A 25,299-nucleotide genomic window follows, 5' to 3' on the forward strand; every position below is an offset into this window, starting at 1 on the left:
TTATACAAATACTTTTGTGTTTTAAGCAGAAGACGCCATCCGCGATACTTTTTTTTTTGCGGAGTCCCGCCGCGCCCCCCCCCCCCCCCCACGATATTTAAATATTTGCCTTCGGTAAATAAAATATACTTTCTTAGTGTAAAAAAAGCTCATAGTTCCCAGACGTATTTATTACGGAACACGAGAGAGAAAATTTCATTGTAATATCTGTAATAACAATCGATTTGAAATGAAACTATTTTCCGTAGATTAACGTAGGAGAAGTTTTGCGGAAATTAGTGATTTTTTATTGAGCGAAGTTTAGTCAATTGTGTGTCCGGCCTCATAGTTCACTATCGGTACCTTCTGTTTTAATTATCAATTTAGAAAATGAATTGAATTCATATGTCGATAAACCAGTTTTCTGTGTGTTCGAACGTCAGAACGTCCATTTTGGGTCTCACGTTACCTTAAGGCGAGTCTTCAGACGAGAAGCGCGAAAAACTGTTTTGCTAGATCAATATTATATTATATAATAGTTTAGTTATTTACTATAGGAAATATTTTAAAAGTCTAAAACGAATTATTTAAGAATTATTCTATAAAAATGAAGTACATTTAAATATTTAATTTTGTACGTAATTGTTATATGGAGATATTGATCTTTAAGTATTACAGGGAATCAGCTAAATTTTGTTTTTCAACTGAACCTGTAGTTATTAAATTCACATTTCTCCCAAATTTCAAAAGTGTCCAGCGTTTTAACGACACGCCATGCCGCCTGCTGCTCCGTCCGTTGCCAACGGACGCTTGTCGATGTTGGATCTGTGTCAAAATTTATCTGTTCTCATTCTATTCACATTAATTTTGAGCGCGCAGATTGCGGGATGCAAGGGGCGCCCTCGCATCTCACCTCCTAAATTCTAGGTTCGTATTGAAATTCGTCTTAAGGGCGGACACGTATGACAGAACCATCGCCGGTCATGTACCAGGAATGGCGAGGTGACGTATTGTTGCCTAGTGAAAAATTCTATTATACATAAGTATCTATAGGAGGATGTATTTAGTTATTGTGAATAATATTATATTGATTTTATTGAATGTCCTGATGTTTCTTCCTTCTTTCGTCCATGATATTCATTTATTTTTTGTGAAATTTCTCTACAAGTTTGTTGTAATTTATGAATATACAAAGATTAAACATAAACAAAAAACCTAAACTCGATTGATTGATTGATATAGCTCAGTTGATTCGAGTCCTGTCAGATCAAAGGAATAATTATTTATGTCCGACGGTGAATAATGTTTGTGTTTAACTTGATGGAATTAATTTTGGGACCATGGAGTATTTTTGTTATATTTCCGTTGTTTTGTAAATTAGCCTACTGTGTACCGCTGATCTCCTTTTGACTTCCACAGTTTGACGCAATTTTAGGCCATTCCTTTACATATGCATCTAAGTCGTCCCGTCCCATCTCCTTCTTGGTCTACCTCGTCGTCGCTAGCCGTTCTCCGGCATCCACCAAGTGGCTGTGTGAGCTCATCTCTGTGGGCGCATGCCACAGATGTTTCCATTTACGTCGTTTAGCAAACATAAATAATAAACAAAAAATATTAGATAACATCCTAAACGTTGCTCTGATCCCAAGCGAGAAGCCAAACCGCTTGTGCTACGGAAATCGGAAATAGCGACTGTGTCACTAAGACCCAGACTCAAGACAATATAGAATAGTTGTTTTCTACGCTGACTCGGCCGGGGGTCGGACCCAGGACCTCAGTGAGGGCTAGCCACTCAAACACGGAGGCCGTCTATCAATAAAAATTTGCCAAAGAAAAGCCGCTGTTATTATTGCAATTTCGTCACCATGATATGACGCCAAATGCAGTCAAATTTCCAAAGTGGTTTGTTGAATGCTATATTCGAAATATCTCAAGGTGCCAGGTAAAATCACGAGACTTGCAGCTGCCTATAGCATTGTTTTAAATCACATAATTAATATTCTGTCAGAGTATTCAATATTCGGAGGAAAGTCTTAAAACCGCAATTCAGTATCAGTATAATTTATGCAAAAACTTGAACCGTATTAATGCCATCTATTGGATTTTGTTGGAACTATGAAATGCCCAACAGTTGGTTATGACCATACATTATGGTTATGGCAGTCTATTGCATAAAATAGGTTTCTTACAAAAGCATAATTTGTAATATTACAAAATATTGTAATGACAAAGCACCTTTGTATTTGTGTGACTCATTAATTTGTTTCCGATAAAATAGTGTATTCAATGACGTTTGAAGGTATATCTGGCCTACATCTTTACGATTACAAATTACTTGAGGTAAGCTCATTATCTCTAGTTTGAGGCCCAAAATTTAATCAGCTTTGTTGTCTTGTGCTTAAATATTTTTTAATCGAAGATAATATTCTTCAACGTTCTCAAATTCCACTGCACTTTAGAAACAAGTTTGTTTCTGAGTTATTTGATATGTAGAGAAAAAATAAGCAGAACTTTCTGATTGCGTTTGACGTTCAGATCTAGATATGGTGACTGTGCTTGTTTTGAAAGGAATGCGTGAAAGGGAATTCGGTAATAAAATAGTTTACTCCAGCCTGCAAATAGTTGATCCTTACAATAGGAAGACAAAAGGTCATATACGCATTTTTATTGTATATCAGATAATAATATATTCCAAATACATTCTTAATATAAACATATAAATAATATACGCGACACAAATTAGTTGTAATATAGTTACAAAAATAACGAGTCTTAATTAAGTTTTTCGCTCCGTTGCAGTGCTCTATATTTTCAATGCGTGATAAATAGCGTTTTGATACTGTCCTTTAACGTCAACGTGGGATACTGTGAAAAATAGTACCTACTTTTTGTAAGCTACCTACCTACCTACTTAATCCTATATGTTTAACTTTGACGTGTCTTAATCATTTTTTTGAATTTGAATTTCTTCACACGTCTTATTAAAGTAGCGTTTGTCATCATACCGTTTTAATTTTTGTATAGCTCTGTACAGTTGACTGCCAGGGCTTTCAGTAAGTATCAAATCTTTTGCTCCTACTATCACGAAATCCTGGTGAAGGTGACCATCTTTTAGGCCTTCTTCTAGCAGAAGGAGAGTGCGATTCATCTGGGCTTTAGTTAATTTTGTAGGTCTTAAATTTTCTTCGTCGTAATTACCTGTAAGTTATTTTTTACTGAACTTATTATAATAGTCAATATCTAGTATAATATACTTACCACACAACTTAATGTTTCCATATATATGGATTAGTGCCTTCCGGATAACTTAAAATTTTACACAGCTAAGCCGTTATCACCAATTTATATATAAAAAACATTATTATTAAATATTAGTGTTTTACAATAAGTATGTATATAAAAAAAATTGGCCCTATAATTTTAGGCAACTACCGTCATACAAAATGTTTTGAATTGATTTTTCATTTGCTATTTGTTATAAAGCGGGTCTATCATTTTTAAAAAGCTACTCAAATTTCACCCAATACTTATTGCAAATACGGTCGATAGGACTGTACTTACAATTATTGTTGGTACAGTCATACAGCAATGCGTGCAAGTGTAAATAGTCTTAATTAATCTTACCAAGAAAGCTAATGCCTATGGCACAAGTTTTGTACTGCCTGTTCGCTATATCTTGCACTGCCCAGCCTCTGCTTTCGTAAATGCGACCGTCGTTTCCGACTATAAAGTTGTACCTGCACATAAAAACATTTTTATTGTTAATTTTTATCAAATCTTTTATTTTGGTCATAGTCTATACTTTCGGCGTGAGTGAGATACAGGAGTAATGGCACTCCTGTCTCTCCCTCACGGTATTTACCAATTTTGGTTTCCTACCTGCCATATATGTATAAATACTATGTTCGAACGTTTACTTGTATATTCGAAGTTCTTATGAGTTCATAAATGGCCTTATTATTAATACTACTGTTGACTTTTAAAGATATCTCAGTTAATTACTTGTAAAAACTTGTACTCATATATTGAGTGTCATACTTAATTTCGACAAACATTATCTCGACTCGACAGTACTTCGATATATACATATATACATTAATATATATACATTAATTCGACGGAACACTACTTCGACAAAACACACGTTCGATAGGTCACTATAGTCCGACAGAAAACTGCTTCGACAACACAAACATTCGCTAGGTTACTACACCGATAGAAAACTACTTCGACAACACATGTATTCGACAGGTCACTATTCCGACAGAACTGAACTAAAATAGTTTTTCGTCGGTGTAATGACCTATCGAATGTTTTATGTGGTCTGTGGTTCCCTCGAATTAATGTGTAGTCGAAGTACCGTCGAGTCGAAATAGTGTTTGTCGAAATTAAGAATGACACTCGTACATATTATGAAGGACTAACAATACAACTATTTATCCAAAAATAACGCGCACAATCACGTAAAAATATAATATGTCGAGTTCGAAGCAGATTCCACTGATTATTAAGGTTCTGTTACACCATTTGACTTTCGGTAGTTAGTCGGGTAAGTAAAAATAAGTTAAAGGCACCCTAGCATTCTTACGGTATATCCTCGTTCTGATAATTGAAGTACTTTTGCAGTTTTTGTAGTTTGATTTTGCAGATGGAAAAGTAGTGGCATTCGCTGGTATCCGAATTTTGAATGATTATCAGTCGTATGGGACGGACTATTGGGGACCATTCGGTATTGTTGAAAGGCTTAGCTTCCCACATATTGCGGGAAATTCGCCACTCGTGAGGAGCTGCAATTTTAAAAAGAGAATTAATATTATCCTCCAAACGCCCCGTGTACATCAAAATTCACACGCAGGCAATATTATTCCTATATTCACGTAAACGCTCAGCATATATTATGAAAATATCTCATTCAAATTCAGCGCTACATGTGCGCTATATTATTATGACCATAGAGTATTTAGAAAAATAGTTTTTCATACAAGGCCAATCTTGCTGGGCCCTGAAGCATGTAATTAAATTTACTACATTTTAATGTACATTGGGCATTTTGTGCTTTTACCATTGTATTTTGCTGGGTCTTAGGAGGCTATGCGCCAAACTAATTTCTTCTACTAACGGTTGCAACAAACTGATATCAACTTTTATGTCCCAATAATAATCCACACACTCATATCCCCGCACTAGGGAAACCCTGTATCGGCGGTGCCATGGACACACGATAGACAACCACCCACAAATTACGTCCAAATTCACGAGAGAAATAAAAGAATATTATAAATGTTTCCCCCAGACTGGTAATCGAACCAAACCAAATTGTTAGGTTGGCCCTTAGGACCTTTCGAGAGATATATATATATATACACATACACACACACCACTACCACTACGTCTGTTACCCAGAGACATACAGTTTTACTAGCACCCTTACCGTTCAGTTCCAGAACGCAGTCAGGCTTACAATTACTGCACTGTACTACTATACTACCCTGGACGAGCTTTTGCAAATGGGGCTTTACCGTCACTAAACTGGATTTTGTGACTTACCCTCATCAGTAAATTTCAATCCATATATAAGTTCGCATGTCAATGTACTGTATTCAAGATCACTGTCGTAGTGTTCCCATGTCTTTATTACATTATACAGGTTGGAGCCGGGACTGCTAGTGTCTTTGTAGTCTTTAGCAGCCAATATCCGATAGTCAGGGTGGAGGTAAGCATTCCTGACACCGTAATCTAGTAGCATTAAGGTTCTGTTAATTTGCGACTCTGTTACTGTGTCATGCCCCAATATTTCTTCTCGATAATCCCCTGAAAAGCGTAAATTTTATATGAAATAGTTACAATGGAATGTAAAAGACTGGACGGTAGAGCGGTAGAGTAGAGAGACGGTTATCTCTTAGTGGCTGTCCCGTATACATTATTATAATTTAATACGGAATAGACATGTGCGCCACGCCGCTGCCGCTGCAGATTTTTCCAGGCCGCCGCCGATTAACTTGACCAGCTTAACATCGGCGTGGAGACAATTTGTTTCATGAAGTACTGATCAGCTTTTTTGTTATTTATTAAAAATATTTCTATAAATAATACCCTACATTTAAAAGAACATCCTATTTATATACTAAACAAAGAGCGTTTATATACAATTGATTATTTTTTTGACAAACATTGGTTAAGTTAAATATTTTTAGTAACAACACCGAATAGAACTTAAAACGTAAAAACACCTAAAAACATGTCCTACACCGATTTTACGTCGATAGCATGACTGCCGCCGCCGCCGGCCGAAACACCATCAGCCAGTTTTATGATCGAAACACATGTCTAGTATATTATGGAATAGTTGATACATTTAAAAAAATCATACAATCGCACCTGAGGTTAAACGACGAACGAGACCGACTATGGTACGCGTTTTGTAGACAAAATGCCTATTCACTTTAGCCTTGAAACACGATTTGAAGGGGCTCCCCTCAATCAAAGTTAGGTCCTGTTGATTAAAATGTATTCTCCGTCTAATGAATAAAATTAGACGTAAGTTTTTGTCTTATGTCTAAAGGCTTAAAGTCTAGTTTAGCCTTGAGGCGTTAAAAATTAGCAGAGTTCGTTTAATAGCCCTTAAAAGACTGAGTCTCTTTCACCACTAGTTCTGAAGCGAGTGAAAATAAGTTTAAGAAGAATTGCTAGCAAGTTAGTTGCAGGGGCGAAGAATTTAGCTTTTGCTTTTGCAGTACTTTTACTATATCTACAAGTAGGTTTTGCTCTTTAGAAGCCGAAGCAATTGTATGTGTAAATTCGTGTAATAATAATTTCATCGAGTTCTTAGCTTTTCGCGATTGTTACGCATTGGAAATGAACCTATTTTTTCAGATTTAAACCGCGTGTATTTGTTTTTTCAAACAAACCAACATTCCGGACCATTTACAGATCTCATTGTCACCGCTGACTGAGATGGTAAAGTCATCAACCAATGACGTCTAATATTAAATAATAACGGCAAACCACCCAATTTTTCATTATAGTTTCAGCCGCGTGTTTATCACTATAAGAACAGAATAGCATTGAATCTTCATTATCCACAACTACAACGCCAGTTCGCGCGAGGTCGCGGTGGGTCGCGCGATGGCGAGATTAATGACATTTTTCTGTGGAAACAGGCCGGCGAGACTTCAATTCTCGTCTTGTTTCGCCTCGCCGCACAGTGGGCCCAAATGGATAATTCTTGGACATAGGAATAACTTGTAGAGTATCGAGCTAATTTTTTTTTATATGATAGATAATGACATTCCTAACAAGTTTTATTCTTGTATATTTTCTTGAAAAGTTGATAGTTTCGGAGAAAAAAATAATTATTATTTTTTTTGTATGGAGAAATATACATTTTATTTTTTATCTCAAAATACACAATGTAATGCGTGGGTTACTTACAGTGTAGTTCCAATCATTTTCTATGTAGAAAATAATAATCCGTCTGCACGTACTTGCGGCTTTGTAAGTAAAGGTGCGACAAAATTGCTAACTCTTTTTTAACAAAATACATGAGCTTCGACTAAAGAAAACTTTATTTTATTGTAATTTAGAGAGTGTTATAACAATAACATGAAAGTTAAGTAGAAACTAGTATATTGTGTTAAAAAATAAATAACAAATCTAAAATTTTGACACCTTTTAACTCGTAAAGCCGCAAGTACCTGCAGATGGATTATTTTTTTCTTGATAGAGTATGATTGGACCTATATTGCAAATAAACCACATACATTACATTTTCCTACATTTCGAGATAAAAAATAAAATGTTTATTCTCCAAACAAAACAAAAACTAAAAATTTTTTTCTACAAGTTTCATAAGTTATTCCTATGTCCAAGAAGAGAATTATCAATTTGGGCCCACTGTGCACCGGTGGAAAACCATCTCATTATTCGTAGGAATGCTGTGTCGAATGCGAAATGTCATTTTGCGGCTACGTGTATTTAAGGTGCATTTCTCAATGCAAATAATACAATATGGAAATGGACAACTGTTTGGTATCAGTTAGTGTTTAGGAGTTTACGAAACTTTTGAAATGTTTACAACATCAAATTACTCTTCAGATACCCTAAGCCCATATAGGCTATAGGGCTTCTTCGTCAAAATCAACATAAAAACGAATGACTTTATTACGTATTAATTTCTCAATGAGTGTTTGAAAAGCGGGGCATTTAAAAATCAATGGCTGTAAGTAGTAACAGCTCGGCTTCAAATATACCCCATATTTGAACATAAACTAGCTGTTCGAATCCAGCTGGATCGAAGGAATTTTTAACACGACTGCCGCGCGTTTCAGTGTGGCAGGATTCATATAAACTCGTACTACATTACAAAAATTCCCGCGCCCGGAACGTTTCCTCAGCCGCCTCTGTGTGGCCAGAGCATAGCAAACTAGTGAAGTAAATATATTACCATGGTAGTAAAACATTGTGATACTCAATATACTTAATATTAAAATACGTGTAAGGTACGGTATGCTGAAGGCGCTGGTTCGAACCCAGCCGGGTCGATGGAATGTTTTTTAATGTTCGATCTTTGTATTAATAGTTCTTCGAAGACCTGTGAAGTTCCCAACCTTGATCGCACTGCTCCTTTCAGGAGACCCGTCTTCAACAGTGGAATGAACATTGAATGATGTTGTTTTTTTATGCGATCCGAAAGCTTTTCCTTTGAACATATCTTTAAAATTGTTCTTAAAATCGTGGTTTAATTTACAACGGAACGGAAAATAGGTATAGTGCATAATAATGCACCCAAGATTCCCGAGCCGACAGAGGCAATGGCGCGAGCCGTTGCATACTGGGTACCAGGACATCATAAATACTAGGAAGTAATAAAGGACTAGTCTAGACCGATAACAGTATCCACCCAGACAGGGGGTTTCAGGTATGTGGGGGGTGACCTATTTAATTTTAACCGACTTTAAAATGAGGTTATGCAGAAGCCTATGACCATCTGTTACAGTTATTTCAATACGAAAGACTGCGATCGGAGATATGTACTACACTCATACTGAAATAAGGGGGAGATAGGGGGGAGATAGACGTGTACGACCGAAACACAAATGCATTTTAGTAGATCTGTAGATGACCGAGGAGAACATTAGTCGTCATCCTTGCACCTATGCCGCGTTTCAGATGAAGTAAGGGATGCAGTGAACACTAAAGTTCAGTATTTATTTGAACTTCCGAGTGTGTTAGCATTCCTCGCACGCACTATATCAAGTATTGGATTTCTAGGCATGTACAGTAACGTTAGGAAAGTAGAACATTCTAGAAAACTATACTGGGTGATGGGAAAATAGATAATCTTTATGGGCTATATAAGGCTTTATCCAGCATAAAAGCTACATAAATGAAATAAATTAAATCGGCTTTATTTGACATGCAAAATACATAAATTTCAACAATTAAAGAAAGAAGATAAATAAAAATAAATTCAAGTTAAAATAAAAAGAGCAATGTCAAAAATAATAATGTCAAAAGGGCCCATGACGCATTTGAGGACTATGCTAATTACATAGCCCTTGCTGTTATTTTTCCATAGCCTGTTATATATTGGAACATTGTAATTCAAGTATGTTCACGTACAAAATAATTGAAACGTGTTTCCAAAAAAAAAACGACCTCGAACGTTTTTGGAATTACGTCTGTTTGCCAAGTTTTATTGAAATCGGTTACCGGAAAGTGCGCGAAACCGGATTCTTCCCCTAGTATGGCACTTTTTGAGCTTCAAATTTGAATGGGATCAATACTGAAGTACCCTTTGCCGACAAAAAAGAATCATTGAAATCGGTTGACAAGCGCCGGAGTAATCGCGTAACGTAACATACACAAAAAACACAGTCGTATTAAGAACCTTCTTTTTTTGAAGTCGGTCAAAATCTAAATTGAATAAATGTACACAATTAGCTACTAAATAAATAAAATTTGACAAAAACAACAATTAGATAATAGTACTTTTTTTTCGAAGCGAGGGTCTCTATTACTCCGAGGGTTTATATTGGCATTTAGTCTCAAGGTGAAAACTTTACTTTTCACTTCGATTGCCAGAAAAAAGAAATTCAATCTTGGGGTCGTATTCTATAACTCTACTCAATGCTCAAGTGAGGACTTGAGTATGATTCAAAGCACTTGAAATCATACTCAAGTCTGCTCAAATCCTGACTTGAGCATTGAGTACAGTCTGGAATACGACCCTTATTCACGGTATTTTTTTTCTAACCGGACGCAGATACCACAAACACGTTAACGCAGGAAACACACCGTCCACGCGGGAAAGGCCGAGCGTACCTACCACAGGCTGTTTGAGTTTGTTCTCTCGAAGTAAATTTAAAAAAATAGGTACTTTTTACTCTCTAGGGATTAAAAGAATCATTTTACTCCCGCTATTGACGGACTTTTAGAGCATGAGAAGTAAAAAGCAAATAATCAATTAGACTTTTTTTAATGATTTTGCGTATATATTCAGAGATGACGTTACGGCTAAAAAGTCATTGAAAACCAAACACAAAGATCCGGCAACAAGCACATAGAAAAATTGGTTAGATTCGTTGGTTCGTTCCGTTGGCATAGCGTCTGGCACGGATTGCTAGTAGAAGTCGGTTCGAATCCGTCCGGATGTATTAATCTTTGTATTAAGAATTATAACAAATTAATGGAATAATTTCAAAAAAAAAAAAAATATGAATATCATGTGGTGGTGAAACATTCTGCCATTGAATAAAAATTTAATTTAATTTTAGTAATAAATAAATTATTTAAATTGCATTATACCAAACACAACAGACAATTTCCAAAGACAGTTCACATAACTTCCCGAAGCCTAGTGAAGTTCCCAATCCGCATTGAGCCAGTGTGGTAGAGTATAAAATGAGTTGCATTATTGATACCCGAGAGGGGATAAGTGGGGAGAAGAGATCCGTTATTAACAGTGGGAACATTAATTATTTTGATTCAATTCATTGTTCGATGTTTTTTGCGTAATTTATGATTATTATATTGAATAATGGGCGTTTTGGGGGCTCCACCTACATCTTGGAGCCCAAGCTAACCTCACCTGCAAGTGGTGCGCCTGCTGATAGACGGACGAGGCTCTAGCGAGGGGTTTTCCCTTTCGGGGGTTGGGAGGTCAGACGGCAGTCGCTCCCGTAAAAACCAACACCGCCACATCAACTTATGGAAGTCAACAGAAAGATATGGCATAGGGATAGGGCGCCGCCGCAAAACGGCGCGCAGGAGCCTCGCCCGACTTCTGTGGCAAGTGGACTAGGGCTACCGTGTCAAGGGTGGGCACGGTTAAAGAGGCGAGCCCCTACCCATCACAGGAAGCTCCGCTTTGCCACGTGGAACATTGGCACGCTGACTGGACGCGCGAGGGAGCTAGCAGACGTGCTTTCCAGGCGGAGGGTCGCCGTGGCGTTCCTGCAGGAGACTCGGTGGAAAGGCAGCAGATCCCGGCTCATTGGGAATGGCTACAAGCTGATCTACACCGGTGCTCCTGGGGGCGTGAACGGGGTGGCCGTGGTGCTCTCCGAGGAGTTTCACGATCACGTCCTGGAAGTGAAACGCTTTAGCGACCGGCTTATGGTAATGAGGGTGCTTATCGAAGGGGTCGTGACCCACTTGATAGGCGCCTACGCACCTCAGGCCGGTTGCAGCGACACGGACAGGGCGAGGTTCTGGGATCAACTCGGGGAAGTGCTGAGTGCCATTCCTTTGTCTCAGGCAGTCGTCTTGGGTGGCGACCTGAACGGTCATGTGGGTGAGGCGTGTGAAGGGTTCGAGCGGGTCCACGGTGGCTACGGGTACGGCAGTCGCAACGCGGAGGGAGGAGACATCCTCACAACGTGTGCGGCGGCCGATCTCGCCATCGTGAACACGTTCTTTAAAAAGAACCCCGAGCATTTAATCACCTATAAGAGCGGCGGACACGCCACCCAAATCGATTTCCTACTCACCAGGAGACACCATATCAGCAAAGTGGCCAACTGCAAGGTCATACCAGGTGAGAGTCTCACTGCGCAACACCGTCTTCTTGTCATGGATCTCTGCGTAAAGCCGGCCGACAAGCCCGCTGAGCGCTGCCGACGCCAAATCAGATGGTGGCGGCTTGATAGTACCACGTCCCAGGAGTTCATCTCAGCGATCGGCGATAAATGCGCCGACACTGAAGGTGATCTAGTCCAGAACCACTGGGACAACATTCAGGCTGCCATATCTGAGGCGGCGAAAGCGGTGCTGGGCTTGTCCAAGGGTGGTCGCAAATGTGACAAAGAAACTTGGTGGTGGAACGACACAGTCCAGAGGGAGGTGAGGGTGAAGAAAGCCCTCTTCAAAACGTGGCAAGCGTCCGAATCTTCTGAAGACCGCGACGCATATAGGGATGCCAAACGTGCCGCTAAGAAAGCTGTAGCCAGAGCCAGACGGGACCACTTGCAGCCGTTGTATGACAAGTTGGAATCGCCTGAGGGGCAGAAGCTTATCTTTAAGCTGGCACGTTCGAGGGTCTTAGCGGCACAAGATATTTCCAAGTGTCGCTGCATTAAAGACCCTCATGGCAACCTTATATGCGAGGTCGACGCGGTGAAGGAGAGATGGCGCTCATATTTCCACGAGCTGCTGAATCAGCAGCACAGAGAGGTGCAGCCACCGGTCCTCCCTCCGAATCAGGGACTAGTGCGACCGGTAACGCCTGAGGAAGTCCACTTAGCTCTTCGTCGCATGAAGAATCGGAAAGCTGTCGGAGCCGATGGAGTTCCCATCGAGGCCTGGAAGGCAATGGGTCCCCGTGGTGTGGGCATCCTTACCGGCCTCTTTAATCGCGTGCTCCTCACCGGTAAAATCCCTAACCAATGGAGACTGAGTATTATCACTCCAGTCTTCAAAGGAAAGGGATCGGTGCAGGAGTGTGGCGATTATCGGGGCATAAAGGTCATGTCCCACACCATGAAGCTCTTCGAGCGTATAATAGACTCTCGGATCCGACAGGAGAGTGCTGTCTCGGAGGGTCAATATGGGTTTCGGCCTGGTCTTGGGACCATGGATCCTGTTTTTGCCCTAAGGGTCATCATGGAGAAATACAGATTGAAGAATACGCCTCTGCATTTCATGTTTCTTGACATGCAGAAGGCCTTCGACTGTATCCCCCGTGTAATGATCTGGTGGGCACTGAGATCCAAAGGGGTACCAGAAGCTTATATTGACATCATCCGAGACATGTACCGCGATTCCGATTCCATGGTTAGGACTGCTGTTGGTGACACTAAACCCTTCCCTGTCACAGTCGGAGTTCACCAGGGCTCAGTTCTCAGTCCCTATCTGTTCAGCGTGATATTAGACGAGGTCTCAAGCTCCATCCGAGACACGCATGAGCAACCCCCGTGGATGCTTATGTACGCTGACGATATCGCGCTGGCGGATGCGGATAGAGGGAGACTGGTACGACGAGTGAATGTGTGGAAGGAGTCGCTTGAGAACGGCGGTCTGAGACTAAATGTGGCGAAGACTGAGTACATGGTCTGCAACGCTACAGATTCCCTACCCGTACGCATAGGCGAAGACGCGGTCGAGCCTATGGGCCAGTTTAAATACTTGGGATCTGTACTTAGCGCGTCCGGAGACATCGACTGCGACGTCAGAGCCCGAATCGCAGCCGCTTGGGCAAAGTGGCGTGAGGTGACTGGTGTAATTTGTGACCCCAAGATGCCGGTTAAGCTGAAAGGACAGGTCTATAAATCCATCATTAGGCCTGTCCTTTTATATGGCAGTGAAACGTGGCCCGTACTTGAGCGTCATAAGCAGGAGCTGCGTGTCACGGAAATGAAGATGCTGCGCTGGATGTGTGGAGTTTCACGGAAAGACCGTGTCAGAAACTCCCGCATCCGCGGCAGCCTTCATGTCCGTGACATTGCAGATAAACTGCAAGAAAGCCGCCTACGTTGGTACGGCCACATCTTACGGAAACCGGCATGCTACGTGGGAAACAAATGTCTGGCTATGCCACCTCCGCCGGGCCCCGGTAGAAGGGGCAGACCCAAGAAGTGCTGGCTTGACGTCGCCAAGGGTGATATGCGTGCCAATGGTCTCACCACTAAGGATGCCGAAGACCGTGCAAAGTGGAGGAGAAAAAGTAGGAAAGCGGACCCCGGGCTCCGCAGCAACCCTGCTGAGGACGCAACCGGGACAACGCTAAGATGAGAGAGAGAGATATTGAATAATAAACATTCTTGAATGCAATCTTGTTAAGGTCTGTACCTATATTAAAGGAGACGACTAAAATGTAATGCATGCAATGCATTTGAAGACAAAGACCTGTTGCTCCACTATTGCGCATGCGTGCGAAATCCCCGGGCCGAGCGAGCTCGGAGTTGCATACAGGGTACCAGGGCGTCATAAATACAAAGAAGTTGGTAAAGTCTAGTCTAGACCGATCAATATAGCATCCGCCCAGACAGGGACTTTCCAGGAATGTGTATATAAATGTTTTAGCACATTTTTTACAGCATTTTCTTTACTTTAAAAAGTCGTTATTTGATACAAATAAATATAAATAAATCCTCCTCCGTGCGAAACAGTTCGTCCAGGGTAGTACTGCCATCTTACCTGCTTCTGCCGCCAAGCAGTAACGTCAGCGTTACTGTGTTCCGGTTTTGAAGGGTAAGGGTGCTTGTGAAATTACAGGCACATGGGACTTCTCAACTTATGTCTCAGGGTGACGGGCGCAGTGGCAGCATTTCACTTCACTTCATTTCACTTCATTTCACTTCACTGTAACTGTTATGGACAGGCCTGTAGCTTACCATCAGGCGCACGACTTGTTCGTCCCGTCACCTGATGTTAGAAAATAAATTACTTGTTTTATGAAAATCTGAAAAAAAAACGAGAGTATCGCAAATACTCTGAATCCAGACAATATAGAAAAGTTAGTTTTTCTACATTTACCCAGCCAGGGATCCAACACGGAACCCTCATAGATGGCGACACCATCAAAACCGGTGTGCAAGTATGGAATTGTAAAACGTGCCTATTTGGAATTTAATTAACATTCAACATTAAATTTTGGTTGTAACGTTACCAATACGTATAATATCCTCATTAAGTACTATTATTGTTTTCATATATTTTACAGAAATATGCTGAACAATAAGTACAGTAGAAGTGTTTCGTTTGCGTGGTACGTGTGCCCACTCTACGCGAAGTTCCACATACTTAACGTTAGTCCGCCGTTTTGGCTTTATACATTATGGTCGTGTCAATTAGCTCGCCAAAACCTCGAAAATCGTAGAAAAATGTCTCATTTTGCTACTTTGGTGTACAAAAATCGCTCTTGTTATCTATAGTGGTGTTTCCATATCATCGTTAACAGGCATTTTCAATAGGTATGGCTTTTTACCTAATTTTGGTGACAATTTTTAATTTTGTGTTGGTATTATATTAAAAATGAATCCCAAAAAGAATATCTTACCGGCCCTTCAAAACGTCAAGTAGTTTTAAAGACATATGAAAATGAAATTTTGTTTGATCAACAAAATTGAACATCGGCACCAAAATTAGTACATTGGAGATAAAATTAAATATTATTAAATAAAATTTTTATAAAATTCGTTTTCCTAAGTGTAAGTCGAAATTTAGTATTCTCCGAAATTTCAAGGCCATTGATTTGGAGGCGTTCAAGAGTGAGGCGGGTAATATTGACTGGACTCCTGTGTTGGACTGCGTAGTTATTGATCAGAAGGTAGCTTTTTATTTTATTTATTTATTTATTTTTTATTTATTTATTTATATCAGGTAACAAAGACCCATGTATACATACCTTATAGACTAACATACATAACAATATAAAAACAAAATACACCTATATTATATATAACTTAAAACAAACATACCTACAATATAATAATAAAAACTAATCTACACGATTTCCCTTATCGGCGACGTGTGGCGCAATCTGGTGTCAGGTAACCGGCCGCGGAATCGCCGATATATGACACCCTTCGGCCAAAATTCCTCTTTCATGAAGGTCGAAAGATGTTCGGTCGGTATTCTCACCACAAACGAATTGAAGTTCACGTTGCGGCGAGACTCCAACCGCTCGACCCTCAGGGTGTATTTGGTTTTATGCCTGATATACTCCACTATCTCCTCAGACTTCGTGGAGTAATGCAGCCGCGACAGGTACATCAACGTCGTCGGTACGGCCGGACGCAGCAGGAAGTTCGGTCCTGTCGGAGCTGTGCCACACTGGTTACGGCTGGTGGGCTTCCTCTTCACCACCTTTGTGAAGCCATCCTCGTCGCACTGGACCGTCTGCCTCTGTGGTTTTGCAACTTCAGAGACAGGTACACGGAAATTGTTTTTATCCTTAGCCGATTGCCGCCGCTCGAATTTCGAAGTGGCGGGTCGGCTAGTTGAAGCGGCTACAGCGGCGTATGCACGTGTCGGGGTTGACGTGCACACGCGTGACATTTCCACCGAGGCAGAGGGGCGGGCAGCGGGGCGCGGCGCATCATGCGCGGTGGCAGCAACGAATGGTGACGCATTGTGTGCCGACTCGAAACTGCTGACCGAGGCATTCAGCGCTGCTCCGCGTCGTGTGTTTACATTAGAGGCTTCTGGTGACCTACATACCGAAACAGCATTGCTTAATAACGCAACTTGGGTACGCAGCCCACTTATGATGTTATCCGAAGCCTCTAATTTACACTGTACTTCGGCTAGGCTAGACTTCAGGGACGTAATGTCCTTCAGCAGCCTAGTAACATCGACGTGGTCGAACGTGACGGGGGGCAGCTTGTGCAGCTCCTTCGCCACGAATGTAGGCACGTCGTCCGGGTCAGTCTCCTTCAGCAGCGTGATTATGTCTTGGAGACTCTTCACGCCTCCCTTCCCTCCGGCGAGATGGCATCTCTTCGGCTTTACCGAGACGCTGGAAAAGCTTTGCTCAATGAAATTATATTAAGGCTTTATGATCGTCATGCGCCTTTAAAACGGGTTAAAATCAGACATGCACCTGCCCCCTGGTTATCACAAGATATTAAGATCGCTATGGCTCTCAGAGATAAGGCGAAACGACGCTGGAAGAGGCTTCCTACAGATGACATCCTGACTCGTTTTAAATACTTGCGTAATCGCTGTAGTCGCTTGTGTAGAGATGCTAAGAGACGGCACATTCACGATAACGTTGAGAAATGCGATTCCACTCAGATCTGGAAATTCCTAAAGTCCATTGGGGTTGGTCGTTCTACTGCTCCTGGTGATTCGTCCCTTCCTAATCTTAACGCGCTCAATAGATATTTTTTCCCTACCCCCTGTTACTTTGGTTAAGCATCGTAAAAGCGCTACCCTTCGCATTTTGGCTGACTATACTTTACGTGGTCAGAAGACCATTGTCCATTGCGAGGCGAATATCATCTGAGAAATATCATCAAAGTGAGAACACTTTGCTTATACTTCTGGACTTCAGCAGTGCTTTCAACTCTGTGGACTTTGACGTATTGCTTGCTTCTCTTCGTTCTTTTAATATTTCTCCTTCGGTTATAGCTTGGTTCGACTCTTACCTCAGAGGCCGCTCGCAGTGTATTCGCTCTGACGAGGCTTCCTCTGATTGGTGTGACTTAGTTGTTGGCGTTCCTCTGTTTTCATCAACTCTGTCACTTTTGTGCTGTCTTCAAACTTTCATCTCTATGCTGACGACTTGCAGCTATACCGCTGTTTTAAAGCGTTGAAGCGGTTAATGCTGATTTACGAAGCATCGCTCATTGGGCTGAGTGTTTTGGTTTGTTGGTGAATCCCAAAAAGTCACAGGCTATGATTGTGGGAAGTGGGTATATGCGTGGCATATTGCATCTAGATTCTGTTCCACCTATAGCGTATAATTCCACGCCTATTGCTTATGCTTCTACTGCAACTAATCTTGGCTTGCTTTTGGATTGTAATTTGGTTTGAACTCCACATTTTAATGAAGTCAGTCGTAAAGTCCATTTCCCCTTGCACTCACTTAAGCACCTCCAAAACGTTATACCTTTAAAAACCAAGATTTGTTTAGTCCAAACACTTATTTTGCGCTTCTTAGACTATACTGATTCCTGCTATTTAGATGCTACTGAAGAACTGCTAAATAAGCTTGAACAACTGCAAAACCTATGTATAAGGTTCATCTTTGGGTTTCGTAAATATGACCGAATTTCACAATTCCGCAGTCAACTCAAATGGCTTCCCATCCGTCTCCGCAGGAATTTGCATATTGTCTCCATTCTTTACAATATTTTACATAACCCTGTGTCTCCCGGGTACTTGAAAGAGCGTTTCAGCTTCCTTAGGTCCCAGGATAAACCCTGTCGCTCTCTTGTTAGGTCCCAGTTATCTTTTCCATGCTTCAATTCCGGTTTCTATTCTCACTCCTTCACTGTTCATGCGGTCAGACTTTGGAATGCACTTCCTATTACTGTTCACGAAAGTAAATCGTTAGCTATTTTTAAAGTGAGAGTTAAGGAGCATTATTTATCTACTATTCCATCCATATCTTAGATATTACAATTACAATTTATAACAATTTAATATTATTATATTATTTTTATTTTATTTTTTTCCTTGTTTTGTTGTGCCCGTTCTTTTAGTTATAGTGTCCTGTATTTACGTCTGTAGGAAGAAATTTCTATTAGAAATAAGCAGAACCTTTTGTTTTTAATTTCGCTTGTATTCTTTGTGACTTGTAGTATTTTTCCTGTACAATAAACTATTAAATAAATAAATAAATAAATAAATAAAAAACACAAATTAAATCAGAAAGAATATTTTATAGCCATATAGACCAGGATCTTAGATATTGAGTCTCATACGGCTAATTGCTTGGACCTTCTGCTAACAACTGATCCAGAACGATACTATGTGATAAGGATGCCCCACTAGGTAGGTACTTCCGACCATTGTCTGTATCCGTATACTTCCCACCCGATCAGAACCTTAGTGGTGTGAGACGGGTGTGGTGATACAGGTTGGCAGATTGGGACGAAATGCGCCATTTCTTTGCTTCATATCCCTGGAAGGCTTGCTTTTCTTCAGAAGACTCATCGAGTTGCGCTGATGCTGTAGTCGAAGTTTTGCGTTTGGGTATGGAGTATTACAAACCATACTCTGAGGTACCCCATGGTCCCCAAGCTCGGCCATGGTTTAGCGCTGACTGTAGCCGTGCTGTTGCACAAAAGTAGTCCGCGTACCAAGCTTGGGCAGACGCCCGACTATGCAAAGATCCGAGCACTCGGAATCTGATAAATGTTTTTAATAAGGTCGCCAAGAAGTGCAAAAACGTGTTACGTAAGGCAAAGTTTGACCATAAACGCTGTATAGGAGCCAAGCTTGCCTCTTATACAGCAATTAGCAAATCCTTTTGGTCCCTAGCCAAAGCGGTCGAAACTAACTTATGTCGCCCATCTTTACCACCTCTGCTGAAGGCGGATGGCTCGTTGATCCATACTGCGGAAGAGGTGGCGTATCTTTTTCCTCACTCTTTGCAGAGACTTCGCGTGCGGATGCCGCAGTGAACCTACCAATTACCTTACCTCAGGCTTGCTTCACTATGACACCAGTTCGCATACGCCAAAAAGAGGTACTTATATCTGCGGAGTCTGGACGTGGGCCAGATGGAATTCCAGTACTTGGTACTTGGTGCAACGGGCTGGTTTCCGCAACTCGACGACAAAGCGCCTATTTTGCGTGTAATAGTAATAGTCCAGTAATAGTCCTACGTAATTGTGCGCCGAAGTTGCCTCCTGTTTTCACATGACTATATCGCCGCTCACTAGAGACTGATGTAGTTCCCAGGTCGTGGAAGCTTGCAAACGTAGAAGCTAGCAAACGTGCAACCTATGCCGATAGAAGGAAGCAGAGCTGACCCTGTCAACTATAGACCTATCTCCATCACTTCCATTGTATGCAATACTATGGAAGTTGTACTCAACAACCGTCTCCTGTCGCGCCTTGAATACAATGACCTCCTTAGTGATTGCCAAATTGGATTCCGGCGGGGGCGATCTACTGTGGATCTTGTCTTGTGGTTGTATGCCTGTCACATAGGAGCGAGGCTATAGAAAAGCAAGGCGAAGCACTTACAGTGTCTTTGGACATTTCTAAAGCCTTTGGCAGCGTCTGGCACGCAAGCCTTTTAAGCAAGTTTCCCTCTTGTGGGCCTCCGACTAACCTTTACAATTGGATCTCGGATTTCTTAAGGAAACGTTAGTTTTCGAGTGGCCTTCGAACTAATACTTCTACTTTTACTTAGAACTACTGTTCCGAACATGGGGCGATTGATGCTAGAGTTCCTTAGGGTACCGTATTGACTGCAACTCTCTTTCTGCGGCACATCAATGATATGTTAATTCCAGGTGCTTTTGCGTATGCTGCCGACAGCACAGTTGTAGGTAGGTACTTAACCAATGCAAGGGTCAATGGAGAGGACATCTAGTCTTGTCGAGACTCCATGGTTAGTCGTTTGGATTTGACACTTAAGGTCTCCGATTGGGGCGATACCAATCTTGTCAAAATGCTACCAAAACACAAGCGTGTCTATTCTCCACAAAACGGAGTTCCTTTGGCCTGACTCCAACTTTTCGTGATATACACCGATAGCTGTCTCAGACTGTCTCTAGCTACTTAGGCCTTAGACCTTTCCTCCAATTTGAACTTTGGCAGATACATTGAATCCATGGCCAAAAATGCATCCAGGAAGATTGGCATCCTTTCCAGAGTGAGGCGTTACTTCGCACCGGTATAGTTGCTTTATACTGGAATTATACGATTTTATTCTGTCTTCGCCTTCACCGGGGGACTAGGCGTAGGCTTGGGTTCCGCTTTCGGAAGCGTTACGCTTCCACGTTTATATGGCAAACTGCCATGGAGTGGAATTCCCTGCCTGCAGACTTATTCCCTGAATGCTATAACTTGGGCCTTCAAGGCGAGAGTAAATAGGCAATATTTAGGTGTGCATGCTCCATCGTCGACCTCATCGTCACTGTGAGATGAACGTCAAATGCGTACTTACATTTGGTATGAAAAAATGTCGTTATTTTGCATGATTATAAATTTTCTGTGTCGGTAAAAATATTTATAATAGAAATAGAAAATTTATAATTTAAATGGACTTTAATTTGTTTTCCAATATCATTGGTTTGTAGCCAACAACAGTCTTATTAAAACAGAAAAACACTACTTACTTTCTAATTTTGGCGGTAAGTTGCAATTTTGGTGAACACAGATAAATCATCAAAATCACTAAAATCGTGTCACCAAAATTAGAAAATTAGCAAAATGTTATTTTAAAAAACACACTATTTAAATTAAGGCAACATTAACTATAGCATATCAAAGATACCCAAAATCAACATTCAAAATGCATACAGCATAATTTGAAACCTTATTTGTTTCCTCGATCACAAAAATTGTTCAGTTTTAGCCCCCATGTCACCAAGTATTAGTCCCTACCTTTGTGGCGCGAAAAGCAACACGATCTCCGCACAACCGATCATCAGTATTGCTTATTTGACAGTAACTATTTCGGACTGATGTCGGACGGAGATCGAAAGAAGACGGAGGGGAAGGGAGGTAGTGATCGTAAAGTTCTCCAAAGTTTACAGTGTTTGCTAGTGAGCATTTAAAATTGTTCACCGAAATTAGGCTCCCCCGCGGACGATTGTTCTTGGTACGATATTACTTTACATTAGATCGTTTAATTAATAATTTATTTAATTACAGACAGTAATATTCACTGAGAATACAGGTACACCTGTTTTTTTTTTTTTAAATATGGTTCGGTTTTTTTTTTCAATCATGAAAACAAGTTTCAGACACGGGTTGTGGACGCGTCACCAAAATTAGAAATCAGTACTAAAAAAAATTATAAGTATACTATAACGTAGTCGACGTAGGATTTTTTTTTAGTGGCTCCAGGTGAAAATTTAGGTATACTTGACTACAAAAAATATTACATATCTATTTTGGCAACTTATGCTATTACTTTAGACCACGCCGCGTAAAAATCACAGCTTTGAGAAAAACACTGTTAAGTCTTATTTTATTTAATTTTAATAAATTCATTGCTAAGAAAACATCTCGAATTCGTCGTCGTTCAGTTCAATTCAATTTCAGTATTATATCAAAACGTCGTAAAATGCGACGATAGTGAGTAAGGTAAAATTTAAATTATATTAACAATCCAGAAATTGTTATTTCTTTTTAAATTAGAAACTACGACCAGTCATTATCAAGATTTCAAACTGTTAAAATTCTGAATGTGTGAGTTTTAGCGACAGCGGTTTGCAAATGCACCTTCATTGCTTTTTTTCTTCCATGACAGAAATATAAGTGAATTTTTCTTTAGTTTATATTGAAAATGAATATCAATGACACAAATGATACCAATTCTAGGTAAAAATTATAATGATTATTGTTGTATAACGTCTGTTGTTTAATTTAGACTCCTTTTGGACAATGTTTAGATGTTGGTTTTGCCAGCTGGTAAAAATATTCGTATTTCGAGTGAGTTAGATGTTGGTGGAAATACATTAGGGCAACATAAACTGCAACAGCAATATACCAAGTTATACCAAGGTTGTACCGTTTTTCAACTTGCCCCATAATTTTATTTCATTGTCAATACCATAATCGATCCGAGTATAACCAACTATCAATAGCTTCACTAGTCCAGTTATTACTTAAAAACGTACTTTGTAATTAATATTTGAAATAGATAGTTTCGTGGTGATCGTTTAGTGGTTACAAATCCGTATTGTGTACTTATTTATGTTTTCATTAGGTACAACTCATGAAAGTATTTTGTAATTTAAAACGTATCACGTATTTTGCCAAGTCCTGCTTACAAACTTGCCGCGTAAGATCTAAATTTCAATAGAGCTGATGAGTTAGTTAGAGGGTCTCACCAATAAATCCGATACTGATAACACAAGGGTCGAACTGCTCACTGTGGGTGCCTTGGTAGAGCCACCCCATGCCTTCGTACACGAGCCCGTCGTTGCCAATAAAAAAATTATACCTGGAAATGTGTGTGACTTTATAACTATGTACCTAAAGAAATGATAGAATGATGCGTAGATCACTTAATCTCTAATTGGAGTATGCTTACACAACATTTTTATGTATTTTGGATTTTGAACTTTTGTTCATACTAAAAAAACGTCACATTGGGATAATGAGTATAAAGGGTGTCAGTTACAATACACCCGAACGAGAATGATTACGACGAACAACTTTTACCATTCGGACATTTCTTAGATCGCAAAAGAATATCAATTGGTCCATATAGTTTGGTCAAGTGGGACAGATCATTTAATCCCCACAGTTGAAAGATATTCGTAGTAATGGATGGAATAATGCGTGTACCTAATTGACTAAATGAAATGTACAAAGTACTTACGGTGTGTCTTCATTAAGGCGTATTTTTATGCGTTGCTCCAATCGCATTGCTTCGCAGCACGCGACGTAGTTGTGGCAAGCGGTGGTAATTGAATTCTGAATAATGACCAGCTGCGCCGGCTGGTACTGTTTCCTGAACGAAATATTGTTATGTGGGATGACGGGAGAAGCCATCCACTTAGCGCGACTGACGTAAAATGTTTTTGGATCTGTCAGTAAGGAAAAGTTTTCAATTTACGTATAATTTTTTGGAGCTCCTTTCAATTTTCACTTTTTAATGCTGATTATGTAAAAAAGAACGTAAAAAGAATATAGAAGAAACCCTTAATTAAGTGTAACAAAGCATCTTTTCAGATATTACGCTTTTTAAAAATAAATTCTTTTTATCGTTATCTGTGCTGCTTTTGATTTCTTGTTTTGATTTTTTCACCTCCAAAAAATAGTTTTTTTCTGCCTAAAGGCCTCCTTTTCATTACCATACCCTCCCCAGTTTATACAAATCTTCACATTAAGTAAAATTGGATTAACTTACCGTACAGTTGATCATCACGAACTTGTGATAAAATTAAGTAGTAGATTCCCAGGCCAGTGCAGAAAAGTATGAGAAGAGAAATTATAGAAAATGACACCCTCTCAAAGACAGTTGTCTTTCTCAGGCAGCTAGGTGGTATTTCTATAAAATTCACAATTTTTGACTTAGCATACAGTACACTCTACTAATTATCAAAAATCTATTAGTAAAATTTCAGTTGTAGGTACTATTAGGTAAGTTTCGGGGTTTGCTGCAACACTTTATATAATTATGTTGTATAATAAACCAACAGTTTTTTGTTTTTTCAAAATGACTCAAGTGCTTAATAATGTCATATCAGAACATGCCTGAGAAAGTAGTAGCTATCGTTACTAACTTATCTTTATGGTGATTAGTGTTATGTATCTGTTTGTTACAAGTGATGCATGTTTACCAGAAAAAATTGTTTGGTTGATGAGAAACTTCTGAATAATAAAATAAATGGATTACGCAAGTTTGGCAAAATATTACCTTCCATAACAGGTTCGTAAATCGTATTGTTAATCGTGGTTACATCAGGGCCAACATGTACCTCAGAGTTCTCTATATTGAGAGTGCCAGCGAACGGCGTCATTCTTGCCTCGTCTTGGAGGGCAGCTGGATCCAACACCAGTAACGGCTGGTGCGGTTCTGTATGCCGCGCATGACGGTGAAATACGTTCAAACTTGTCTGAGGTTGGCCTTTGCGAGAACACCTCCAAACTTTGGACTTTGAAACTTTCTTCGATGATTTATCCATTGCAATTGTTAGGTGGCAGTTCTCAAAACTCTCGTCGTCAGTACTGCTTTCATCCAATTCTGCATATGACATGGCCTGCTGTCGAAGTATAGATAAATCTATTCACTGCTGATCGCTGTCACTTTTCGAAATGTATTCCTCGAATGCGCTGCAAGCACCGTACACTTACACTATCGGAACTGACTGATATCAACTATTCGTTAATTCGGCGCCTATATCTAATTGATAACAATTTTGCTATGCACATTTTGTATCGTATTTCGTTCAATTAAACACATTAAGCAAGGCAGTTCGGTCTATAACGTTTAAAAAACACTGCTCAACAAAGTCCAGGGAACAAGGTTATAAAAATATTCAATATTCAAATTTAACAAATTGTTTCCTTGCTGTTGTACATCAAAAGAATCGTTATTTATTATTAATTTTAATGATAAAATGTATTGTAAAATAGTAAAGTTGTAACAAAAAAATTTTTAATTAAATTTTTATTGAATTCATATTCAATTATATTTTGTGAAATTACTCCACTAGTTTGTTATAATTATTAATACAAAGA

The 25,299-nt window shown here is 40.0% G+C and overlaps 1 protein-coding gene across 1 annotated transcript; it reads right to left on the minus strand.

Moving 5' to 3' along the window:
• Positions 1–740: 740 nt before the first annotated feature.
• On the minus strand, positions 741–24,815 carry LOC113240629 (peptidoglycan-recognition protein LF-like). Its single transcript, XM_026477973.1, has 9 exons — positions 24,476–24,815; positions 23,966–24,106; positions 23,435–23,642; positions 22,941–23,053; positions 5,527–5,790; positions 4,568–4,766; positions 3,604–3,716; positions 2,985–3,177; positions 741–804 (listed from the first exon to the last, which is right to left on the minus strand). Exons 1-9 carry the CDS (start codon positions 24,813–24,815, stop codon positions 741–743), a joined length of 1,635 nt encoding a protein of 544 aa, XP_026333758.1.
• Between the last annotated feature and the right edge of the window lie 484 nt (positions 24,816–25,299).

The sequence above is a fragment of the Hyposmocoma kahamanoa genome, unplaced genomic scaffold (genome assembly GCF_003589595.1).
Source record: "Hyposmocoma kahamanoa isolate Upper Pololo Valley unplaced genomic scaffold, ASM358959v1 100021, whole genome shotgun sequence".
In the NCBI taxonomy this organism is placed as follows: Eukaryota; Metazoa; Arthropoda; class Insecta; order Lepidoptera; family Cosmopterigidae; genus Hyposmocoma; species Hyposmocoma kahamanoa.

Excerpts from the sequence above, each read along its gene's own strand:
- LOC113240629 (XM_026477973.1), bottom strand. The coding sequence starts at position 24,815 with ATGTCATATGCAGAATTGGATGAAAGCAGTACTGACGACGAGAGTTTT. Across the intron at positions 23,643-23,965 it reads TCGTGATGATCAACTGTACG|ATCCAAAAACATTTTACGTC; the intron begins GTAAGTTAATCC and ends CCTTACTGACAG. Across the intron at positions 5,791-22,940 it reads TATCAGTATCGGATTTATTG|GGGATTATCGAGAAGAAATA; the intron begins GTGAGACCCTCT and ends TACGCTTTTCAG.